The 20744-nt window shown below is 37.9% G+C and overlaps 2 protein-coding genes across 2 annotated transcripts; both read left to right on the forward strand.

Moving 5' to 3' along the window:
* The first annotated feature begins 9859 nt into the window (after positions 1-9859).
* Positions 9860-10608, forward strand: LOC126802716 (uncharacterized). The gene is made up of 3 exons (XM_050530389.1): positions 9860-9901; positions 10023-10192; positions 10344-10608. Exons 1-3 carry the CDS (start codon positions 9880-9882, stop codon positions 10455-10457), a joined length of 306 nt encoding a protein of 101 aa, XP_050386346.1. The 5' UTR covers positions 9860-9879; the 3' UTR covers positions 10458-10608.
* A 7271-nt stretch (positions 10609-17879) lies between these two features.
* Positions 17880-20184, forward strand: LOC126802715 (cytochrome P450 704C1-like). The gene is made up of 6 exons (XM_050530388.1): positions 17880-18173; positions 18409-18624; positions 18709-19002; positions 19076-19396; positions 19632-19835; positions 19970-20184. The coding sequence occupies exons 1-6, from the start codon at positions 17880-17882 to the stop codon at positions 20147-20149; spliced, it is 1509 nt and encodes a 502-aa protein (XP_050386345.1). The 3' UTR covers positions 20150-20184.
* The last annotated feature ends 560 nt before the right edge of the window (positions 20185-20744 follow it).

Genomic DNA, 20744 nt, shown 5'->3' on the forward strand with positions numbered 1-20744 from the left:
GATGAACTAAGAGCCAAATGCTACAATTCTGAAGCTCCTTGCTTAAAACTCAGAGCTCACCACCTTAACCTTTCAATGAAGTCTATCAGACTAGATAATGTAGGAGAATTCACTTGGAAGACTTTTTATTGCATGACGGGATAGATGTTGAACATCCCGTAACCCCATGTTCATTCTGCAAAATGGATGAGCATGAGAAACAATTAAGCGGTTATAATTTATAGCTAGGGCCCTCGTTACACATAAGTAATTGACCCATAGCTGTCTGGGGATATGCAATATTGTATGCAACTGTACTTAGAATGAAAGGATCTTGGGAATACTAGGTCTCAAAAGTGATGACCGTTATTGATGATGTTATTCATCGGTTGGCTAAAGGCAGTAAGGACGTTAAACTAATGCTTACAATTATTCCATGAATTAGTTGAAGTCAAGAGAATACATGTTCTCACCGTATGAGCGATGATAAGTCTTAGGAGACAAAACTCTCTACTTAAGTACAATGTGTATGCATGTACTTGTTGTATTATACTTGACTTGACATCTCATTCGATTTAAACTTGTTAAGTCAAGATGATGGATGAGTGCGCTCACACATATGCCAATGCTTGATCATAGCACATTATGACATTAAATCCTATATCCCAACACAAAAGACACTTTAATGAAGGGATGTCATAATCAACCTAAATTCGTAGGTCAACTTCCATGAGATCTATGGATAGCTCACTTGTTAAAAAATAGTGAATTTAGTACCATTGGAAAGTTCTATGTGTCTAATTTCCACGGATACCAACCATTTGACCATATCTAATATATTGAGTGAGTTATAGCTGTTTTAGTAGAATAGAACGGATTTGTCCAGAACCTGCGGCTGAGTCAACTTCGATAGAGCTTTTTGATCAGCTCATAACTAACTGGGTTGTGAACCATATATCACTGGATAGCCACAAGTGTCTAATTTCCAGAAATTTTTACGGTTCATCCATACATGTTGCATCGAAGAAGTTATGACTATTTAGGTATGTAAAGGTCATACCACACGTGAATCTGTTTTTCATTGCAAACTCTTGTTTTGAGTTGTTACACAATTCTCTTTCTTTTGATCCATGTATGGATAAATGTACATGTTTGATTTAAGAATGTTTGGCGAGATTTTATATTCAAATAATTGAACCATTGCTACTTTTGAAGAATGTGATAAGCGTTCATATGCGTTATCCATCTAAACTCCGAGATTGACTTACCGATCAGGAGGAGTTGTTTTACAGACTTCATGGGGAGTCTATACCACATGTTATCTTTAACTGTAGTTGGTGAGTTCTGCATGTTTTCCCTTTGACCAACCTTTTTATTTTATCCAAGAGGTTTTTGTTTTGTTTGTCAAGGTTTTTACCAAGGTAATGGTTATGCAGCATGACATATTAGGATTGCGATACAAGATGGATTTTTGTAGGATAATTTGTCTCAATAATCTTCTGGTATATCTTGTTTATATATGTTGGTCTAGATAAGAAAGAATAAATAATCTCTGAACCTACAGGATACTTAATGTAATGCATATATAAAAACTCCATTATCAATGAATAAAGATGATGTTCCCAATTATGATGCGTATTACATTCTTCTGTACCAATGTTTTCAAGTTGTGAGAGTTTTTTAAAACTTTAGGGGCACACGTGATTGAAATAAAAGAAAAAAAGACACAACTGATAAATGACCTAAAATTAAGGTATCCAACTCCTCATCGAAAAAAAGAGTAAAGAAAACCTAGAGATCTGTGTGCGGTGGAAATCATATGGGTCGTGGTTGCTGTTTTCTTGCTGGTTGAGGAGGTGGAGGAGGTCAGTGATTAAGTGTAGAATTCGGCAGTTAAAATCATCCATCTGTATTGGATTTCTGGGATCTGTATTATAGTGGTCAATTTGTTCTTAACCACTGGGCTTTTTTTTTTCAGGAATTTGTTCTTCCTCCGAAAGTAAATCAAGTGCGAGAGGTAAATCACTGGTTTTAAATTAGTTCATATTTATATATCAATTTCCAAGCTAACTAGCTAATGGTTTCCTTGATCCCGTGTGTGTATATATATAGTACATATTCAGAGTGAAGCTTCACTCTGAAATTACAGAGTGAAATTCCAATTTTGGCACACTTTTCGGTCAAATATTTTCACCATAAGCGATTCAATATTTAGATATGTTATTCAAGATCATCTCTACAAAGTGTCATCCAATTTGACAATAGTTTGAGCTTTCAAAATTGAGATTTACACGAACGGTTTACGTTGAACAGTTTTAATTCATTCATTGTATCTAATTTCAATACCTTAACAATGTTCGAATTAGATGGAATTTTGTAGAGATAATCTTGAATAGAATACCTAAATATTGAATAGCTTATGGTGAAAACATTTGACCGAAAAGTGTGCCAAAATTGGAACTTAACTCTTAATTTCAGAGTGAAGCTTCACTTTGGATAAAGACTGTATATATATATATATAACTAATTTAAACGAATTTAAAACTAGTGATTTATATACATATACATATATATACAGATTCGCCGATTCCGACGACGATAGGCTACAACGGCGGTACGGACCACGACAGCCGCACTCCCCACCTCTCGGCGGTCCCGTCTATGCCGGTTGGAGAAGCAGCGGCGACCCACGGCGGCCGAAATCTGCCAAGAAACATGATTTTTGCATATTCCGGCCGCCGTGGATCGCCGATACAGCTCCGTGCGGCACCAATAAGATCGCCATGAGGTGGGTAGTACAACCGTGTTGGTCTGTCGCGCCGTATAAAACTTGCCAAAGAATGCTCATGTACTATGATGATGTACGTTTCTTAATTCTCACCTTTGCGCTTCATGTTTGCCTTGCCTGTCTCGTATATATGCAAACACTTCCTAGCTAGATATGCTTTCATGTCCAATTCACCACTCAACTAGTCAACTTACATGTTTTAATCTTAGTTTAGAATTTAGATGCTGCCCTTCATCAACCTGCATTGTTACGTTGTTGCATAATGTGTTCAATTAGCTAATATGGTGATATTTTGGCAGTGCGTGTGTGGGAGCGACTGGACCCCCGCTATAGGAACCCGCTTTCCCATAGAGCAAATGTGTGGTATTAAGGTGTCAACTGATTTGTCCGAGAAGGATGCCAATGATGCAGTAGTGGCGGAGGCAATGGCGGCATTAAAGTGATGGCTGCAAATGATGTATCACTGGCAGGCAATTAGACAGGGCAAGCCCTGTGGGAAAATAGGCTCAAGGCGGGAAAAAATTATAGGGCCCCCAAACATAAATTTAAATATAAAAAAATCAAAATATTATAGAAAAAAATTCATTGTATCATTTAAATATGGCTCGTCTTGCATTTTTAGATGCAAAAGTACTAATTGAATTTAAATAAACAAGTTGTTCAACAATATGCATTTCGATGGATATCTTAGCTAAACCATGAACAACTTCAAAAAAAAATCACCAATCCAACAATTTTAACAGATAAATCTTAGATAGTATTATGTATAAAGTCTCAGACAAGTAACTTAACGAAACAAAAAATAAAACTGAAACATGTGTATCTTAAACAGTTAAAACCCTAAAAACCGAACATGGAAACAAATTAAAAAAAAAGCTTGAATAATAGATAAATATTAAAAGATCATATGATTCATACCTCTTATGATTACGTTGAGAATAATTGCATGTTTTGAACTCTGGATTTTTTTCATTAAACTGAAGAACTGAGAAAGAAAATAGAGAGATAGAACCCGAGGGAGAAAAGAAAACGAAAAAAACAGGAGTTCATTAGGAAGAATAGCAACAAACGTGTTAATCTTCCTTTTAATAGGTTTTAATTTTAATTTTTTAGTAAGCAGCTTAATTTTTTAGGCTCTTAAATTTTTAGGGGCTCTAAGCTTGGGCCTATTGGCTCTTGGCCCTGGGCCGACACTGCAATTAGACAGTAACTTGTTAAAGTACTCTTGTATTTGAGGTGATCATGCATGTTTCATGTTTGTACTACTCCAACGTTTATATTTATGTGTGTATCACGAGTACTTGAACAGCCTTTCTTATCTTGATTTATGATTTCTTAACACTGGTTAGTGAAGCATGATATCCTAACTTAACATTCATGTTCATTGTTGCAACCACCACTAAAAGCATAAGGTTATATAAGAGTACAGAAGAAGGGTTTGCAGAGGATGTGGATCGTGTCATGTAGTATGTGTTCCATGTTATTACTCATATCAACTATTGTAGTGATGTACATATGATAGAAGTAGTATAACAGTATTAAATTTTGGGAGGCAATAAAATGATTAATAGAGGTCCAATATTTATTATTATTATTATTGGTAATTTGTAACTCTCTAACTCTAATATGTAACTAGTAATCAATACTTTTTTAATAGTTATTTGAAATTAGTAAATCAATGATGCATTGTTTATTGAGAGGCAGTAACATAATTATTGAGGGTCAGTAATCATTTTACTAAGTGTTAGTAACATGATTACAGAGTGTTAGTAATTTGTTATTATAAGGTTACCGAGTGTGAATAATTTGTTATTTGGGGGTTACTCGGTGTCAATAATTTGTTATTAGGGTTACTGGGTGTTAATGAATGGTTATTTGGGGGATACTGGGTGTCAGTAATTTGCTATTAGAGGTTACTGGGTGCTAGTGTTATTGGGGTTACTGAGGTGTTAGTAATTTGTTATTTGGTGGTTATTGGGTGTCAGTAATGTTATTGAGGATTAACGGGTGTTAGTAATTTTTTTCGACGACCGGTAGTCGGAGTCCGGTGACGGTATTCAATAGATATGAGGGTTAAATGGTCCTAAAGTGTATATGTTTAGTAGAAATATGTTGATTTGTCAAAATTGTAGGTTACCTTGTGTTAAAATTGACACATTTTAATGTGTCATTGAAATAGACAAAAAAGGAGCCAAATTTGTACTAAATGGACATTTTTCCTTAAGCTGTATGGAATCGTGTGCGGGTACGTAGAAGCGAAGCGTTTGGAAGCGCATAAATGATTTTTTTGAATGTGTTTGGAAGCGGGTACGTTTTGGAAACGTCATAATAAAATAATTATATTTATATCTAAAAATATATTATATAAAACAAAAAAATTAATTACTAACATTATAGAAGAACAATATGATAGAAAACAATGTTTTAAAACGCTAAAAATGCGTACTCCAAGGCGTTTTCATAAGAGTTTTGAGTTTTAAAACTTAAGTCGCATAAAACGTAAGCTTTACGATACAAAAAAAATTGCAATAATATATATACAAATAGGCAATCATACAAAAACTAAGAATACTTGATACATTAAAATTATCACAATAAGTTTAGATGTGTCTTACATTTAGAATTTGTTGGGTATGTGCCTATGAGGTATGCTAGGAAAACTTATTTGACTAAAAAAGAAAGTAAATTTGACTATCCCAGAAAGAGATAAACAACAACAGCTTCCTCACAAAAAAAAATGGACTGGGTGAGAAACTCAGACGACGTGGGGACATGGCAGCCCATCGTTGCGATGAACAACAACAAAAGAAAGTGGTGGCTGCGAAGCCCATCCCAACAGATCCACAATCCCATCGGCAAGTGAGGCTAAATGGTGAGCTGCATTCGCTTCTCTTGGAATCTAAATCCAGGTAATACTTCCAAAGGAACCCCTTAGATTTCTGATCTGATGAATCAAAAGCATAGCCCTCCAATTAATCTTTTTGTGATTCAACACCAATTCATCAATAACCTCCTTCGGATCAGATTCGAGAATGACATCTCCGGCAAGATAAGTATTCGCTAATTTAGGCTTTCTTCATGAACTCAATAAATAGCATCATTCATTCTACTGTGCGAACCGAACCAGGTAAGTCTTGGCCTCAGTTTGTTTTTTTTCCTCTGCCTTATCTTCAGTAGACTTGCGCTTTTGATGCATTTTTTATGAGTTTTTTGACGCCTTATTTTGCTCTGTTTACGCCTCTACGCCTTAAGCCAAAAACAGACTCAATGAGCGCCTTGCGCGTAAAACTTCTTAGGCATGCTCCGGAGAGCATTTTGTAAAGCCTTGATAGAAAAATTAGCTCAATAAACATATTATTATGGCCTAGAATAAATAACGCAAACACTTCAATAACTAACATGATACTAGTAGTGTAGTTAACAACAAATGATGCGCATCACCTCTTAGTCAATTCATCATATACCTAGCAACTCTCTAATCACACTCACCATGTATATGGAATAAAAAACATATGTATCTACATTTTGCAATGAGCGGCGTGCCCCAAAGCTGAATGATTTTGCACTGTCTCTTTGGGCTTCATCCTAGTCTAGCTCTAAAATCCACAATACTGATTTTTGACTCATTTAGTTTCAATCAGTATCTTGCTCCAAATCAAACTCATCTATAATCTTATATGCCCTTGTTGTTTCACGCAAAATTAAAAGCTCAAACAAATTCTTAAATCTCATTCAACCAACTTGAACGAGGTTTTAACTGTATGTTTTCTGGGTTTTCATTCAATTTTAGATTTTGATTTATCTTCACGAATCATCGAGTCCTTAGGATATGAAAATTTTAAGAGAGATTTATATTAGAGTCAGAAAAAAGAGAAGAAAGCTATAAAAACCGAACAACTCTCGCGCTTCCACGACGCTTCCAATCTGGAAGCTTGCGCTTCCATGGCGCTCCCAAAACCTTCTTTTTCGGGAGTGCGCTTCCGAGCGCTACAGTGCGCTTCCGGTCGCTTATGCTTCCAATTTCGATTTCGAAACGAGAGTCGGACCTCTGGTAAAGCTTTCGTGCATCGTAGATTTTTCCTTATATTAATGGCAAGATCTTATTAGGTGGTAATATGACACCCCAGAGCGGGTGTTTTTGAGCTAATTTGTGTTGTTAAGGATGATTATAAAGAAACTCCTGTTCAATTTGGAAACAAAGAGGAAGAAAGGAACATGTATCAAGGAAAGGAGGGGTGATCATTTTTGGTGGGCTGATCCTGCAAATTTATTTCCGAAGAGTAGGGCTGGACTTTATGACACCGAAAAAACTGAAACCGGCCATAACCGAACCGCACCGAAACTGAGAAACTGAAACCGAACGAAATCATTTCGTCGGTGCCGGAAACCGAACCGAACTGAGCAGTTGGTGTCGGTTATCGGTTATATGCTTTCAGAAAACCAATGAAAACCAAACCGAACCGAGAATTGGGAGATAAAGTTATAACTTGTATTTGGTGAACATATATAATCGGGTGCTTATACAAATAATATATTTAGTAATAAATATATACACGCAGAGATATGTGATTTTGATTTTTGTGTGTACAATCATGCATGCAGAGATCTAATGTAATGCTTGAGGGTTTTGTCAATTAACCCTCGTGTTAAGACAAGTCTTGACGTCTAAGGAAGAAGGTCATGAGGTTTAATGTGTATTTTGGTTAACTTGTGTTTCAACGAAGTACAATGTTTTTGTTTAGTTAATATTTAAGTTCTTGATTATTCATTTGGTGAATGTAACTTAATTGAAGTATTGACTTGTAGCTTACTCTTTCATTTTTAATCTTTTTATTTTCATTAGTTAAGTACAAAAGGTCAATAAAGATATTAGGTTTTGTAACTGAAATGAAATCGAAACCGAACCGAATTATAGATTAACCGAAACTGCGGTTTCTATATATATTTTTCGATTTCAGTTTTGAAAAATATGAAACCGAGAGTTCGATATAGGTTTTCGGTTAGTGCTCATAAACCGAACCGTTGGCACCGAGTCCAGTCTTACCGAAAAGAGGGAGAGAAAAGAAAGGTGTTGAGGTGGGGTAAATACGTGTCGGGTTATTATTCGGTCGCATTATGCATACGGTTAGCGCACGAAAGAATATCTTATATCTTTTATCCTTATATATACAGTATCCAACTCCTCCTCGAAACAAAAAAAAAAGAAGTAAAGAAAACCCAGAGATCTGTGTGCGGCGGAACTCATATGGGTCGTCGTCGCCGTTTTCGTGGAGGAGGAGGTGGAGGTGGAGGAGGTCAGTGCTTAAGCGTAGAATTCGGCAGTTAAAGTATTGGATTTCTGGGATCTGTAATTTATTGGTCAATTTGTTCTTACCCAATTCTTAGTTTAGAATTTAGATGCTGCCCTTCATCAACCTGCACTATTACGTTGTTGCATAATGTGTTCAATTAGCTAATATGGTGATATTTTTGATTGAATTCTATTCTCTTTCTTTCCTTATCACAGGCAGTGCGTGTGTGTGGGAGCGACTGGACCCCCGCTATAGGAACCCGCATTCTCATAGAGCAAATCTGTGGTATTAAGGTGTCAACTGATTTGTCGGAGAAGGATGCCAATGATGCAATAGTGGCGGAGGTAATGGCGGCAATAAAGTGATGGCTGCAAATGATGTATCACTGGCAGGCAATTAGACAGTAACTTGTTAAAGTACTCTTGCATTTGAGGTGATCATGCATGTTTGTACTTGAACAGCCTTTGTTATCTTGATTCATTTTCATTGTTGCAACCACCACTCAAAGCATAAGGTTATATAAGAGTACAGAAGAAGGGTTTGCAGAGGATGTGGATCGCATCACCTTGCACTTAGCATGGTCTTGGGCTCTTGGCGCACCCTACAAACTTAGTTCACAGATTTCAACTTTCATTTGTAAGATATAGCATCTAGAACCAGTTAAGGGAAGGTAGATGGAGTGATGGACCACCTTTACCAGCAACATTATCACCTTTACCATTCGATAAAGTTGCTCAACACCAATGTAGAGACTTTCATAATTTTTTTATTACGTGTTGTCAGCCCGAGTTCTTCAGCACAATTTATGGTATTCTCCTCATACATCAACAAATTCCTTCTCATTAAAAGCATGTACATATATCTTTCCACAAAATCTTGTTCGACAATGGAAACGGTACATATATACAAGTTTGTCAGCCCTCACCACAAACTAAACTTGTTGTATGAGGGTTTCATGGAAACCAAGAAAGCATAAGGGTTCATTAATTTAAATGCTTCAGCTCTCATGCGAGCTTCCCACAGATGCTGTCCTCTGAAAGTGCCAAAGGTGTCTCCACTATCGTTCTCTGCACGAAGATCAACTGTCCTGGTTAACAATTATAATGAGATGTACAATACATACTAGAAACAGGAATTGCAGTTGGCACATTACGCATATAACATGGTATAACAATAACTACAACATAAGTTAATACCCTACTTTTCGTTTCTGATTTGCACCAATGTGCCTCTTTCTTTTTCAATCTTGCTTGACCACTCGAGCTTGTTTTGTACTTCTTCCGTGGCTGAGCACTCAGCACTGGAGAGGCATATGAGACTTCAAGAGACACATCATCATCTTCATCATCAGGTTCTTCAGTTTCAGACATTAGCTCTGCAAATGTCTCTCTTCCATGGATATCCACATGGAAGTGTGAGTTTCTAGCATAATGGAAGACTAAAAGTTGCCTATACTTTATGTCATTCTGTTGCAGAAACTTATTCCACCCCTTCTGGAAATAGAACTTGTTATTGACCTCTTCCACATGAACAGGACAGGTTTGGTCTGTGGTTTGCAGACTGTACTGGCGACGCACGTTTCCATGGAAATGCTTGACAAATGTTATTGGGATATTCTGTAACAAAAGGAGGCAAGTTAACAGATTCCATACAAAAGTGTTAACTTGCCTCAGCACATATAATTGTTATACACACAGTAAATGTAAAGAATAAAAAGTCACGTGCTCCGCACGTGTTGATGGCTCTCCAATAAAAAGGGGGTAGAGAGGGGGAATTCTGGAAAAAATTCACAGCCCTAATTATTCGTATTCGCATATTCAAATGGGTTCTGCTCCCTCCCGAGGTTTGTTTCAATTTCCCTCTCCGATCTGAGTTCTGGGTCTATTTTAGATGTTTGGCATTGGCCTTGAATTTGATCGATACGCATGTGATATTGATGCTTTGATTTTTGAAACATGTAATAGAATTAAGTCGCAGTGAGCGCCAAGATGAGCTAGTCAAGATGATACCAGGTGGCGCTGCCAAGGTTATTCGTCGTCCAAAAACAAATCCAGATGGGTCAAACATTGTTACCCGCTCTAATTTTGAGTTTCCCTTGAAATATTGCGCCACTCTCGTCAAGGAGTTCTGCAAGGTACTACTTGTATTCACTCTTTGCTCTCTCTCAACTTCAACTACTTGACACGTATCTACATGTTTGGATGTAAATGTGCAAATCAATCTGCTCTTATGAGGATGCAACATGATCTACTATGTATCATCTTGATTTTTTCTTTTCTGGACAGTCAATGGGAGTTGATCCAAAACAGCAGAAGTACATTCGTAATACGCTTAGGACCTCTTGTGGTATTGATGTGGACTTGGAAAAGGTACAGATTGGTTCTGCTACTTCAAATTGATCAAACATAAGATGGTATCAAGGAGATTCCTGGATAAATTGAGTGTTTGTATTAGTAGTTAGTACCACCACCTACTCAATCCTGTTAATTATCTGTTACTGGTAGTTTGTGAATTCAGTCATGAGCTTTAATATTACTTGTTTTTCTTTTCAAGCTTCATGATCAAACATTTGTCATCAAGTGTGATCTTTTTATTTAATCATATCATATGCGACGAAAAATGGGAGTGTCATCTATGCCGTGTTATAACTCTATCTAACAGACAGGAGTAAAACTCCATGTCTGCAGAACATGGTTTGAACTTAATCTGAAAAATGAGCTGACTGTTATTTCTTTGGTTGATGCTTCTATTACCTGAATTGCACTATATATAACCTAAGATTAACCACTTAATCATATGCTTGTTACTATTATCATTTTGATTGTGCTTATAGGCTATGAGAACCAACGGCCCTTGTTCGGTTCTTCCAATCAGAGTGCTGCCCTCTTGAATTGGTGACTGTCCACTAAAGCCAACCCCGAATATTACTTGTAGGATACACGATCTGCAAGGCCCTTGTACATTTTGTCTCCCAACTCTTTCTGTAAAAACTAACTTCAAAAATGAAAACGTACAACTGGAATAGGATTTTCAACACACAACCTTCTCTGTTGCAGTTGAAAGTCTTCAGTTTCATAACACAATCACAGCTAGAGGTTTGATCCCAATAATCATAAGCTCAACACCCCATGCGCCTGACCATGATTAATGGGTTCTGATATTCTCGTCCTGTTCCTGATTACCATCATGTTTGTTTGGCACTATGCAACTATCGAGAAGTACTCATAGCTCATTCTACTCAGACCCTCATCAAATGGATCCATCCAGCAGTTCAACACACTTGTACGATTTCAGTGGCAAGGACGCTTTCATTTTAGAGCTACTAACCAAGGACCAATACTAATTATCAAAGAACGAAACTAGTAGAAATAGAAGCTTGTGATTCCCCCTTATATTGGCTGTGTATTTATAACAAGTTTTGTATTAGTAACTTATTGGCATAGCAAAGCAACTAAGAGTTATGATAGAGACATTAATTGCCTGAAAAGAAAATTTGAAGCACTTGACATACGTACAAAGTAAGAAGGGTAGTCTACATATTGTGATGCATATATGTGCCTTATTCCTATCAATCTCCTCATTATAACCTTTGCAAGTTTGCATGCCTGTTTAATTTAGAGCACCAACATATGCAATTGTTGTTGCGATTGGTTATCTTTTTCCAGTTTTTCACCAACAAGCAGTAATGGAAAAGACTATCTTTACAGATTGCTGAGTTTGATACAAATGGTTATCTAATTTACGGATGATAATTAATTCAACAAAAAAAATTACGGTATGCTAATTCTGCTTGGAAAGATAGTAGTAAGTTATTTTGCTCAACTCACTGTTGGTAAACTTGTCATTGACTTTCCAAGACTAAAAAATAGAAGAGACTAGTTATATTGTACAAAAAGTGTCAGTATTTTGCAGTAGTTTGTATTTTGATTCAAAAGTCATCTATGTACATGCATACATAGCAGTATCTGTATGTTTTCACTAAAATTGATTTGAGTGCACATAAGTAAAGGGCATCCACATAGTTAAGTTACTTAGATTGATATGCACTACGCACCTGAAGTTGATTTCGATCTTTTTTCTTGAAATCTTCAGGCAAGTCATGACTAGTAGTAGCACTATTTGGTATGAATTCTTGATTCTGCCTTTTCTTCGATCCCCTATGCTTCTTCTTCCTCCACTCACATACCGAATCCCACTCATGATCATCAGCATCATTATTAACACCACTAGACTTGGACATTTTCTTCTCAGTCTTCAACTTCACCTCACTTGAATTGAACAGATTATTGCTTGAATGATTCATTTACAGATTACACTTCATTATATAGGCTAATTCTAGCACTATTCTACCTACTAATTTCCACTAACTCCAACCACTAATTTCCACTAACTCCAACACTCCCCCTCAAGTTGGTGCATACATATCAACCATGCCCAACTTGCTAAGTGAATCATAAAAGACCTTTTTAGACACTCCTTTTGTGAGCATATCGGCAAGTTGCTCTTCTGTAGAAACAAAAGAAAAACTGATGATCTTTGCGTCTAGCTTCTCCTTTATAAAATGACGATCAACCTCCACATGTTTCGTACGATCATGTTGCACCGGATTATGGGAGATATCAATGGCTGCCTTGTTGTCACAGTACAGCTACATAGCACATTCAGGTTTAATACCCAAATCTTGTAGCAAACTTCTAAGCCATAACAATTCGCACACTCCCTGAGCCATACCTCTGTATTCTGCTTCAGCACTAGATCGTGCTACCACATTTTGTTTCTTACTCTTCCATGTAACAAGATTACCTCCAACAAAGGTAAAGTACCCTGATGTGGATCTTCGATCTGTAATATTTCCAGCCCAGTCTGCATCTGTGAAGCCACAAATCTCGAGGATATTGTTGTGATTAGAAAACATTACTCCTCTCCCTGGAGCTGACTTCAAGTACCTTAAAATCCTCACAACAGCATCCATGTGATCCACACTCGGATTATGCATAAACTGACTCACTATACTTACTGCATACGCAACATCTGGTCGGGTATGTGACAAATAAATCAGGCGTCCAACTAGCCTCTGATAACGAGTTTTGTCAGTGGGCACTTGATCTGAGTACTCTGCTAACCGATGGTTTTGCTCAATAGGAGTATCAATTGGAGTGCAATCTAACATACCTGTCTCTGTTAGTAGATCAAGGATGTACTTCCTCTGACACAAATAGATACCATCACTTCCCCGGGCTACCTCAATTCCTAAGAAGTACTTGAGTGTACCTAGGTCCTTCATTTCAAACTCTGTGGCAAGCTGTCTTTGTAATCTATCCACCTCAATAGTATCATTACCAATAACTACCATATCGTCAACATATATGATTAGAGCTGTTACCTTCTCTTGTTGGTGTTTGAGAAACAATGTGTGGTCTGAATTACTCTGCATGTAGCCAATTTTTCTCATGAATTGTGAGAATCTTCCAAACCAAGCACGAGGTGACTGTTTAAGACCATACACAGACTTTCTTAATCTGCATACGGAGTTACTTGGAGAAGTGGCCACATATCCAGGTGGAAGATCCATGTATACTTCTTCTGTTAGTTCTCCATGAAGGAATGCATTCTTAACATCAAACTGCCTAAGTGGCCAGTTCAAGTTAGCAGCGATAGAGAGCAATACCCGGATAGTGTTTATCTTTGCAACAGGTGCAAATGTCTCATCATAGTCTATGCCATATGTCTGGGTGAACCCCTTTGCTACTAGGCGTGCTTTATACCGGCTTACTAACCCATCTGGATTGTGCTTCACTGTAAACACCCATCGACATCCTACAGTCTTCTTGCCACATGGTGGAGGTACAAGCTCCCAAGTATTGTTCTTTTGTAATGCTTCCATCTCTTCCTCCATTGCTTTTCTCCATTTTGGATCTCCCAATGCATCCTGCACTTTGTTAGGTACTGATACAGTAGATATTTGATTCACGAATGACTCATATGACTTAGATAATCTTTTGGTAGATATAAAATTGGCCACCGGATACTTGGTTTTAGTCTGAAAGGTAGGTTCATATTTTTTTGTGGGTTGACCTCGAGTATTGAAAGCCATACCAATTAAAAAAGAATCTGTCTTTGGTGCACTTGCACTGACGGGGAGGATGCACAGATAAGGAAAAAGACGACTGATTCTTGTCGGACCGGGTCGGATCGGGCGAACCGGGTCGGGTCGGGCGAACCGGGTCGGGTCGGATCGACGAATCGGGTCGGGTCAGATCGACGAACCGGGTCGGGTTACACGCAGTTTGGGCTGGGCTGTGCTGGGTTGGAACTGAGCTGGGCTGGGCCTGAGTTGGGCTGAGGTGGGCTGCGCCGGGTCGCAACGAACTGGGCTGGGCTAAAAAACGGGTCGGATACCCACATGCACGTCGGGGAAGAACCAGAAGAATCCTCGGGGAGGATCGGCGAGCTGTGACGTCGGGCGTGGAGCGGCGACGTCTGTCGTGGAGCGGCGACGTCCGGCGGGGCAGCAGGAGCGAGACAGCAGCAGCGGCAGCACCTAGGGGGTAGCAGCGGTGCCGGAGCAGCAGGCGGTCGGAGAGGGCCGGAGCAGCAGGCGGCGACGTCGGGAAGGCAGCGGCGATGTCAGAGAGGGCCGGAGGGCAGCGGTGAGACAGTGACGCAGCGGAGGTGATAACCGGCCGGAAAAAAAGATAAAAACGGGAAGAAAAATCCCAGGAGAAAAACAGAGCACAAGAGGCTCTGATACCAACTTGAATTGAACAGATTATTGTTTGAATGATTCATTTACAGATTACACTTCATTATATAAGCTAATTCTAGCACTATTCTACCTACTAATTTCCACTAATTTCCACCAACTATTCCACTAATTTCCACTAACTCCAACCACTAATTTCCACTAACTCCAACAACCTCAAACTCTTTTAAAGTTTCAGTCTCTTTCTTGAACTCTTATGTCTCTTCAAGCAGGTCGCCAGTAGTATTGGGTTTTAATTTCTTGCCATCCCCTTCATGCTCATCTTGGTTTTCTTTTCAAACCATTCTTTTCTAAGCTCATATCTTTTCGTTCTCTATTACTGTTTTCATACTGCGGCTGCCATCCCCTTGGCTTTTTTGGAATAAATGGACCTGGTTCTTTCTCTACAACACAATTTGATTGTTTCTTGGACTTTAAGGTACCCATTTGGACTTGAACGTACCCACTATTAGCTCCTCGGGTTTTTTCAGGCTCCATTTTTATAGGCTTCTGTTTCTTCGATGTTACCACCAGAGGTTTATTGGAAGCATTCTTCTCTGCGATCCCAGTTTCTTGCTTAGTCGAAACTGATTGGTATACGACGGTTTCCTCTTTCTTGGAGTCGAAGGTACCCATCATCCTCTGCTTTTCTAATTGCTCATCTTGCTTCAGTAGAATGTCATTGGCAACTATTGTTAATAACTCCATAACTGATAAGTTGGGACCAAAATCCATGCCCTCCAAATCTTGCTTGCTCAAAAGCTCCATCTGGTCTTCTTCTTGATGCTATCAATTCCAGAAATTAAGACATAAACTCAAGCCCAAAGAATAAGTAAAACAAAACTGATTAATTATTTAATGCAAAAATATCTAAAATATCTTTATTTTCGTGAAAATTATCAAATGTCACCCATAGATCTAACAAATTTCTCTCTTCTCATTTTTTTCTTTTTTCTGGAAAATTTAAGTTTTCCGGCCAAACCACCGGCAATTTAGAGGTGTGCCAATATATAAAGTTGTTCCTTATGTCATGAGTTTTCATTTAAGTACCATATTGCATATGTTTTGAGAAATTTTAAATTTTGCTCACTAAAAACCACAGTATCAGTTAGTTTCTTAGTCGACACTAGCAGTTAGATTCATAGTCGACAGTAGCATGTATCTTCCAAGTCGACAGTAGCATGTGTCTTTCAAGTCGACAGTAGCATGTGTCTTCCAAGTCGACAATAGAGCAGGGCATGGTATAATTAACAAATTTATTTCCGTTTATTTACTATAAGAACCAATCAGAAACAATCACAGTAAAAAAATGGACCAATAATATTAAGATAGTGTGCGGATATATATAATAATTGGAGACCGTCCTAAAAACAATCCTCTCATACGTGTTTTATATCATGTTCTTTTAAAATATGAACAATGACAATCATATGTGCTAAACCGGCCAGTAACTAAATCAAGCATAAAAGGGTTGATAGAGTTCCAAATAAGGTTTAAAAATCCTATGCTGTAAATTCATGGTGTCCTAGATTCACCACTGTTTAATTAATTTCCTTGCTCATCAATAAATAAATGAATAAAACTAAATGAAGCTAGGTTTGAATTGCACCACCAACTTGGTCATGCTGGATCAACATAAAGGATTGTCACTTATCAGTCATCTCAACGAGATCAATATTCAAGTGGTAACCATTTTCAGGGACTACTGTCTAGCTTCAACTGGTAACTCAAGTATGATACCGTAACAATAGGATACAATTGCACGAAGTTGATGGAGGTAGTCTAACTGAAAATTGATCCATATATTACCACAGATATAAACACTACTACATGATAAGCAAATAGCTATTACAACTGCTTAAGTCTAGTTCTAGTCGACCAGGATATGTACCCGCCGAGTGGGCTGCCATGCCCTGCTATACCCTGTAAATTTTGCCCCCCTCACATGGTGTCCTAACTGTCCTTTGGACCAGCAATCTTACTCCAATGAATGATACCAATCATATATGTGGGGGTTGTCCTCAAATAAAAGCAATATCTTCCCGGTATGTGGTCGTCGAGATTTGCCGGCTACCATCATCCCAATTCAAAGTGGTTAAACTGATACACCGATTTTGTTATAGGTTACTATCACCAGTAGTGTATCGACATTCTTGGATAGTAACCGGCCTACTCATGATTTGCCCAACTTCAGAGAATCGATCACATTGAACATAAATGCAACAGAAAGCTTGATCGGAATATATTAGACTCCACCTATGTAGCACGGACACGGCAATACGGTGCGGCCGAAACGACAATTTATATATAACTTAATATGTTTATTAATGCATAAAAGAAATATATAACACACGAATAATGTCAAATTAAATATTCAAATTTATTTCATTACATAACAATTCAAAAGAAATAAATCTCAAGAAAGAAGAAAAGAAAAACGATTGGGCTGAAACAAAACTTGAGTTATTTCTATTTTATTTTTATTTTTTCTATTTATTTTTAATCTAAAATGATGACGTGGCTTATCGGTAAAAATATCGTGAAAGTGTCGGAAAAATCAATATTACTGTGTCGAACACCGTGTTGAGCCGTGTTGGAATGTTTGGGGTGTCGAATACTTTAACAATCCAACCTTAGAAGTATCCGTGCTGCATCACTCCACGTATGAAAATCCTTTCTGATAGAGATATAAGGTGCACATCTGTGGCTGGTCCAATTAGACGATCAACATCTAGTAACTGCGTGCATGTGATACTAGTTTGTCATCATACGAGAAGATCCCATGCATACTTGCTCCAAATAAAGATCCTTTAGAATTTGCCAGTATTGCACTAGAAAATTATATGGTGTTTTAGCACATTAGGCATCCTGAAAATCCTACGGCGGTCATTGCACGAGAGTGAGTTGTAGAGAAATAAAAAAGGGAACGGGCGTTCCTTCGCCTTGGCACAGACTCATACAAAAGAGAACGCTAGTACTGAACTTATAGTCTGATTCACCATGAAGTAAAAAAATATATGTACATATACATAAACAGTGAAAGTATGAAAACATACCCAAAACAGCACATGACTTAGTCATGGAGTTTCTTCTCTCAAACCCCAGTTTCTTCTTCACTGCTCTGGCTGTAGTCTTATCCATTTTCACCATCTCACTACTGAAATGGAAGCTGAGCAACAAGAAGTACCCACCAATTGCTGGCACAGTACTTCATCAGCTACATAACTTCAACCGGGTGCATGATTACATGACTGATCTTGCTGGAAAACACAAGACTTACAGACTGCTCGCCCCCTTCAGGAGTGAGATCTATACCTCAGACCCAACAAATGTGGAGTACATTCTTAAATCGAACTTCGATAACTACGGAAAGGTATGTATGTACCCATATATGCTTAGTTTAAAATGAAACCATGAACAGAGCAAAAGAGAAAATTAGACCAAATTATTATTGTCTGATGTCACAACAAGGAACTGAGTTAATATGTACTGAATGTATATTAGATTACTTCTAGCCCAAGAATGGAGATGTTTCCTTATTTGATAGAAGGAAACCGTGTAATTTTCAATGAAGGGCAGGCTCTAACATCCTCGGAGCTTTTGTTCAGGGAGGGTATAATTACAATATTCTGAGGGATCTTCTAGGGGATGGAATTTTTGCAGTTGATGGAGAAAAGTGGCGCCAACAAAGGAAAATATCGAGTCATGAGTTTTCGACAAGGAAGTTGAGGGACTTCAGTAGTCTAATCTTCCAGAAAAGTGCGGCAAAACTTGCTCACATGATGTCTGAAATTGCAAGTTCCAACCAGACAATTGAAATTCAAGTGAGTTTTCTGAATGTTCAAGAAGAAAATGAAATTCTTATTTTGGTAAGTGATGCTAATTAAGTAGCTACGGTGTTGATGTAGGATGTGTTTATGAAATCAGCCTTGGATACGATATTCCAAGTATCATTCGGTGTTGAATTAGACAACATGTGTGAATCAAGTGAAGAAGGCAAGAATTTTGGTGATGCTTTTGACAATTCAAGTGCGTTGACCCTTTTTCGTTATGTTGATGTGTTATGGGGGATCAAGAAGTTTATGAATGTAGGATCAGAAGCCATCTTAAGGAAGAATACCAAAATCGTTGATGAATTCGTTTATAAGTTAATCCACAAAAAACTTGAGCAAATGGAGAAAAAAGACGACTCTTCTGACGCTGTGAGTGACAATACTAATTACAAGTTTACGATTCTGCTTCAACATTTTATAAACTTGCTTCCTGCTTATGCAGATGGAGAGAGAGGACATTTTGTCGCGGTTTCTGCGAGTGAGCCAGACTAATCCAACATACTTGAGAGACATTATCCTCAACTTAATTATAGCTGGTAAAGACACAACAGCGAGCACACTTTCCTGGTTCTTTTACTTGCTCTGCAGACACCCTTCAGTCCAAGAGAGGATTCAACAAGAAGTGGAGCAAGTAACCGGCATGAAAAAGATTACTAACTTCTTTGAGTTCGCGTCAAGTTTGAGAGAAGATGTTCTGGAAAAGATGCAGTATCTTCATGCTGCCATCACAGAAACTCTTAGAATCTATCCTGCAGTTCCAGTGGTAAGTCTTCAACTCATTTAATGTGCCTCTATATGCTTTCCATATGATTTTCCCTCAAACATGTAGTATTTTGTTTTGCACTCTCTGCTTTGTATAATTCTACTTGAGCTAGATCAATGTGATATTTATGACAATATGATATATGACCGAACATTTCAAGTTTTCAACAGTTGATTTCCACTTGATTCAATTCTGGCATATTGCAATTTAGCCTTCAATGCTGCTTTCATTGCAGGATGGAAAAATATGTTTCTCTGATGATACTTTGCCAGATGGATTCAGTGTGAGGAAAGGAACTTTGGTAGCGTACCAACCCTATGCCATGGGAAGGATGAAAGCACTATGGGGAGAAGATGCTGAGCAGTTCAAACCAGAGAGGTGGCTCGATGAGAATGGAGTCTTCCAGCCAGAGAGCCCCTTCAAGTTTACAGCCTTTCAGGTGTTTTATGCTCAAAACTCATCTTTCGTCCTACATAGATCAAATCTTCCTGCTAATTTGATGTCTGAAGTAACCTTTATCATATGAACAAAAGAACTGAGTATTAAAATGCTACTTGTTTGCATAATTATCAGGCCGGGCCGCGAATATGTCTCGGAAAAGAGTTTGCTTACAGACAAATGAAGATCCTTTCAGCTGTTTTGTTAAGCTGTTTTGTGTTCAAGATGAGTGACGAGAACAGAGTTGTAACTTACAGGACGATGATTACTCTTCACATCGATGAGGGTTTAGAGGTTCAGGTGCTTCAGAGATAGTGTATGTAGCTTCCTAGTCATAATAATTTAGGAAGTGAAAAATGCAGAACTATGTAACAACTTTTATCTTAGGCTTCCACTGGTCTCTCATGTTTTCAGTAATATGATGCCCTCATAAACGACATCATACAAGATTTAATTTAATGATGCACTCACAAATCACAATATACCTATAACTGACCAACCAATCTGTAGCAAATAAAATTCCGAAAGTCAAATACTAGTTAATGTCATTATCAAGTGCCTAACTTGATCACATGAGAACACAGAACACTGTCACGACCCCGAAATTTCGAATGATAAAATTTCGAATTTGAAGTCATGAAAATTCTAAAATAATCTCAAATATATTGAAATTATCTTACAGTAACAGTGTATCGAAACTGAGTTCACAGTACGACTCAGTCGACTTGAATAATACGTCGTCAGTTAATACAATCAAGTATTAAAATAATTGGAAATGTAATATTCACTCAATCTTGCCACAACAAAAGAAGGAAACCCTCAGTAATCCTCAAAGTAAGCTCCCCGAGCCTGGTAATTTCCACATGCAGAACTATCCTCTACACCATCGACTGGAGAGCGACTTGTTTAC

Source organism: Argentina anserina, chromosome 7 (genome assembly GCF_933775445.1).
Source record: "Argentina anserina chromosome 7, drPotAnse1.1, whole genome shotgun sequence".
NCBI classification, from domain to species: Eukaryota; Viridiplantae; Streptophyta; class Magnoliopsida; order Rosales; family Rosaceae; genus Argentina; species Argentina anserina.

Coding starts and splice junctions, on each gene's coding strand:
- LOC126802716 (XM_050530389.1), top strand. CDS start 9,880: ATGGGTTCTGCTCCCTCCCGAG. Junction 9,902..10,022: donor GGGTTCTGCTCCCTCCCGAG/GTTTGTTTCAAT, acceptor AACATGTAATAG/AATTAAGTCGCAGTGAGCGC. Junction 10,193..10,343: donor TCGTCAAGGAGTTCTGCAAG/GTACTACTTGTA, acceptor TTTTCTGGACAG/TCAATGGGAGTTGATCCAAA.
- LOC126802715 (XM_050530388.1), top strand. CDS start 17,880: ATGGAGTTTCTTCTCTCAAACCCCAGTTTCTTCTTCACTGCTCTGGCT. Junction 18,625..18,708: donor ACCAGACAATTGAAATTCAA/GTGAGTTTTCTG, acceptor GTGTTGATGTAG/GATGTGTTTATGAAATCAGC. Junction 19,397..19,631: donor TCTATCCTGCAGTTCCAGTG/GTAAGTCTTCAA, acceptor CTTTCATTGCAG/GATGGAAAAATATGTTTCTC.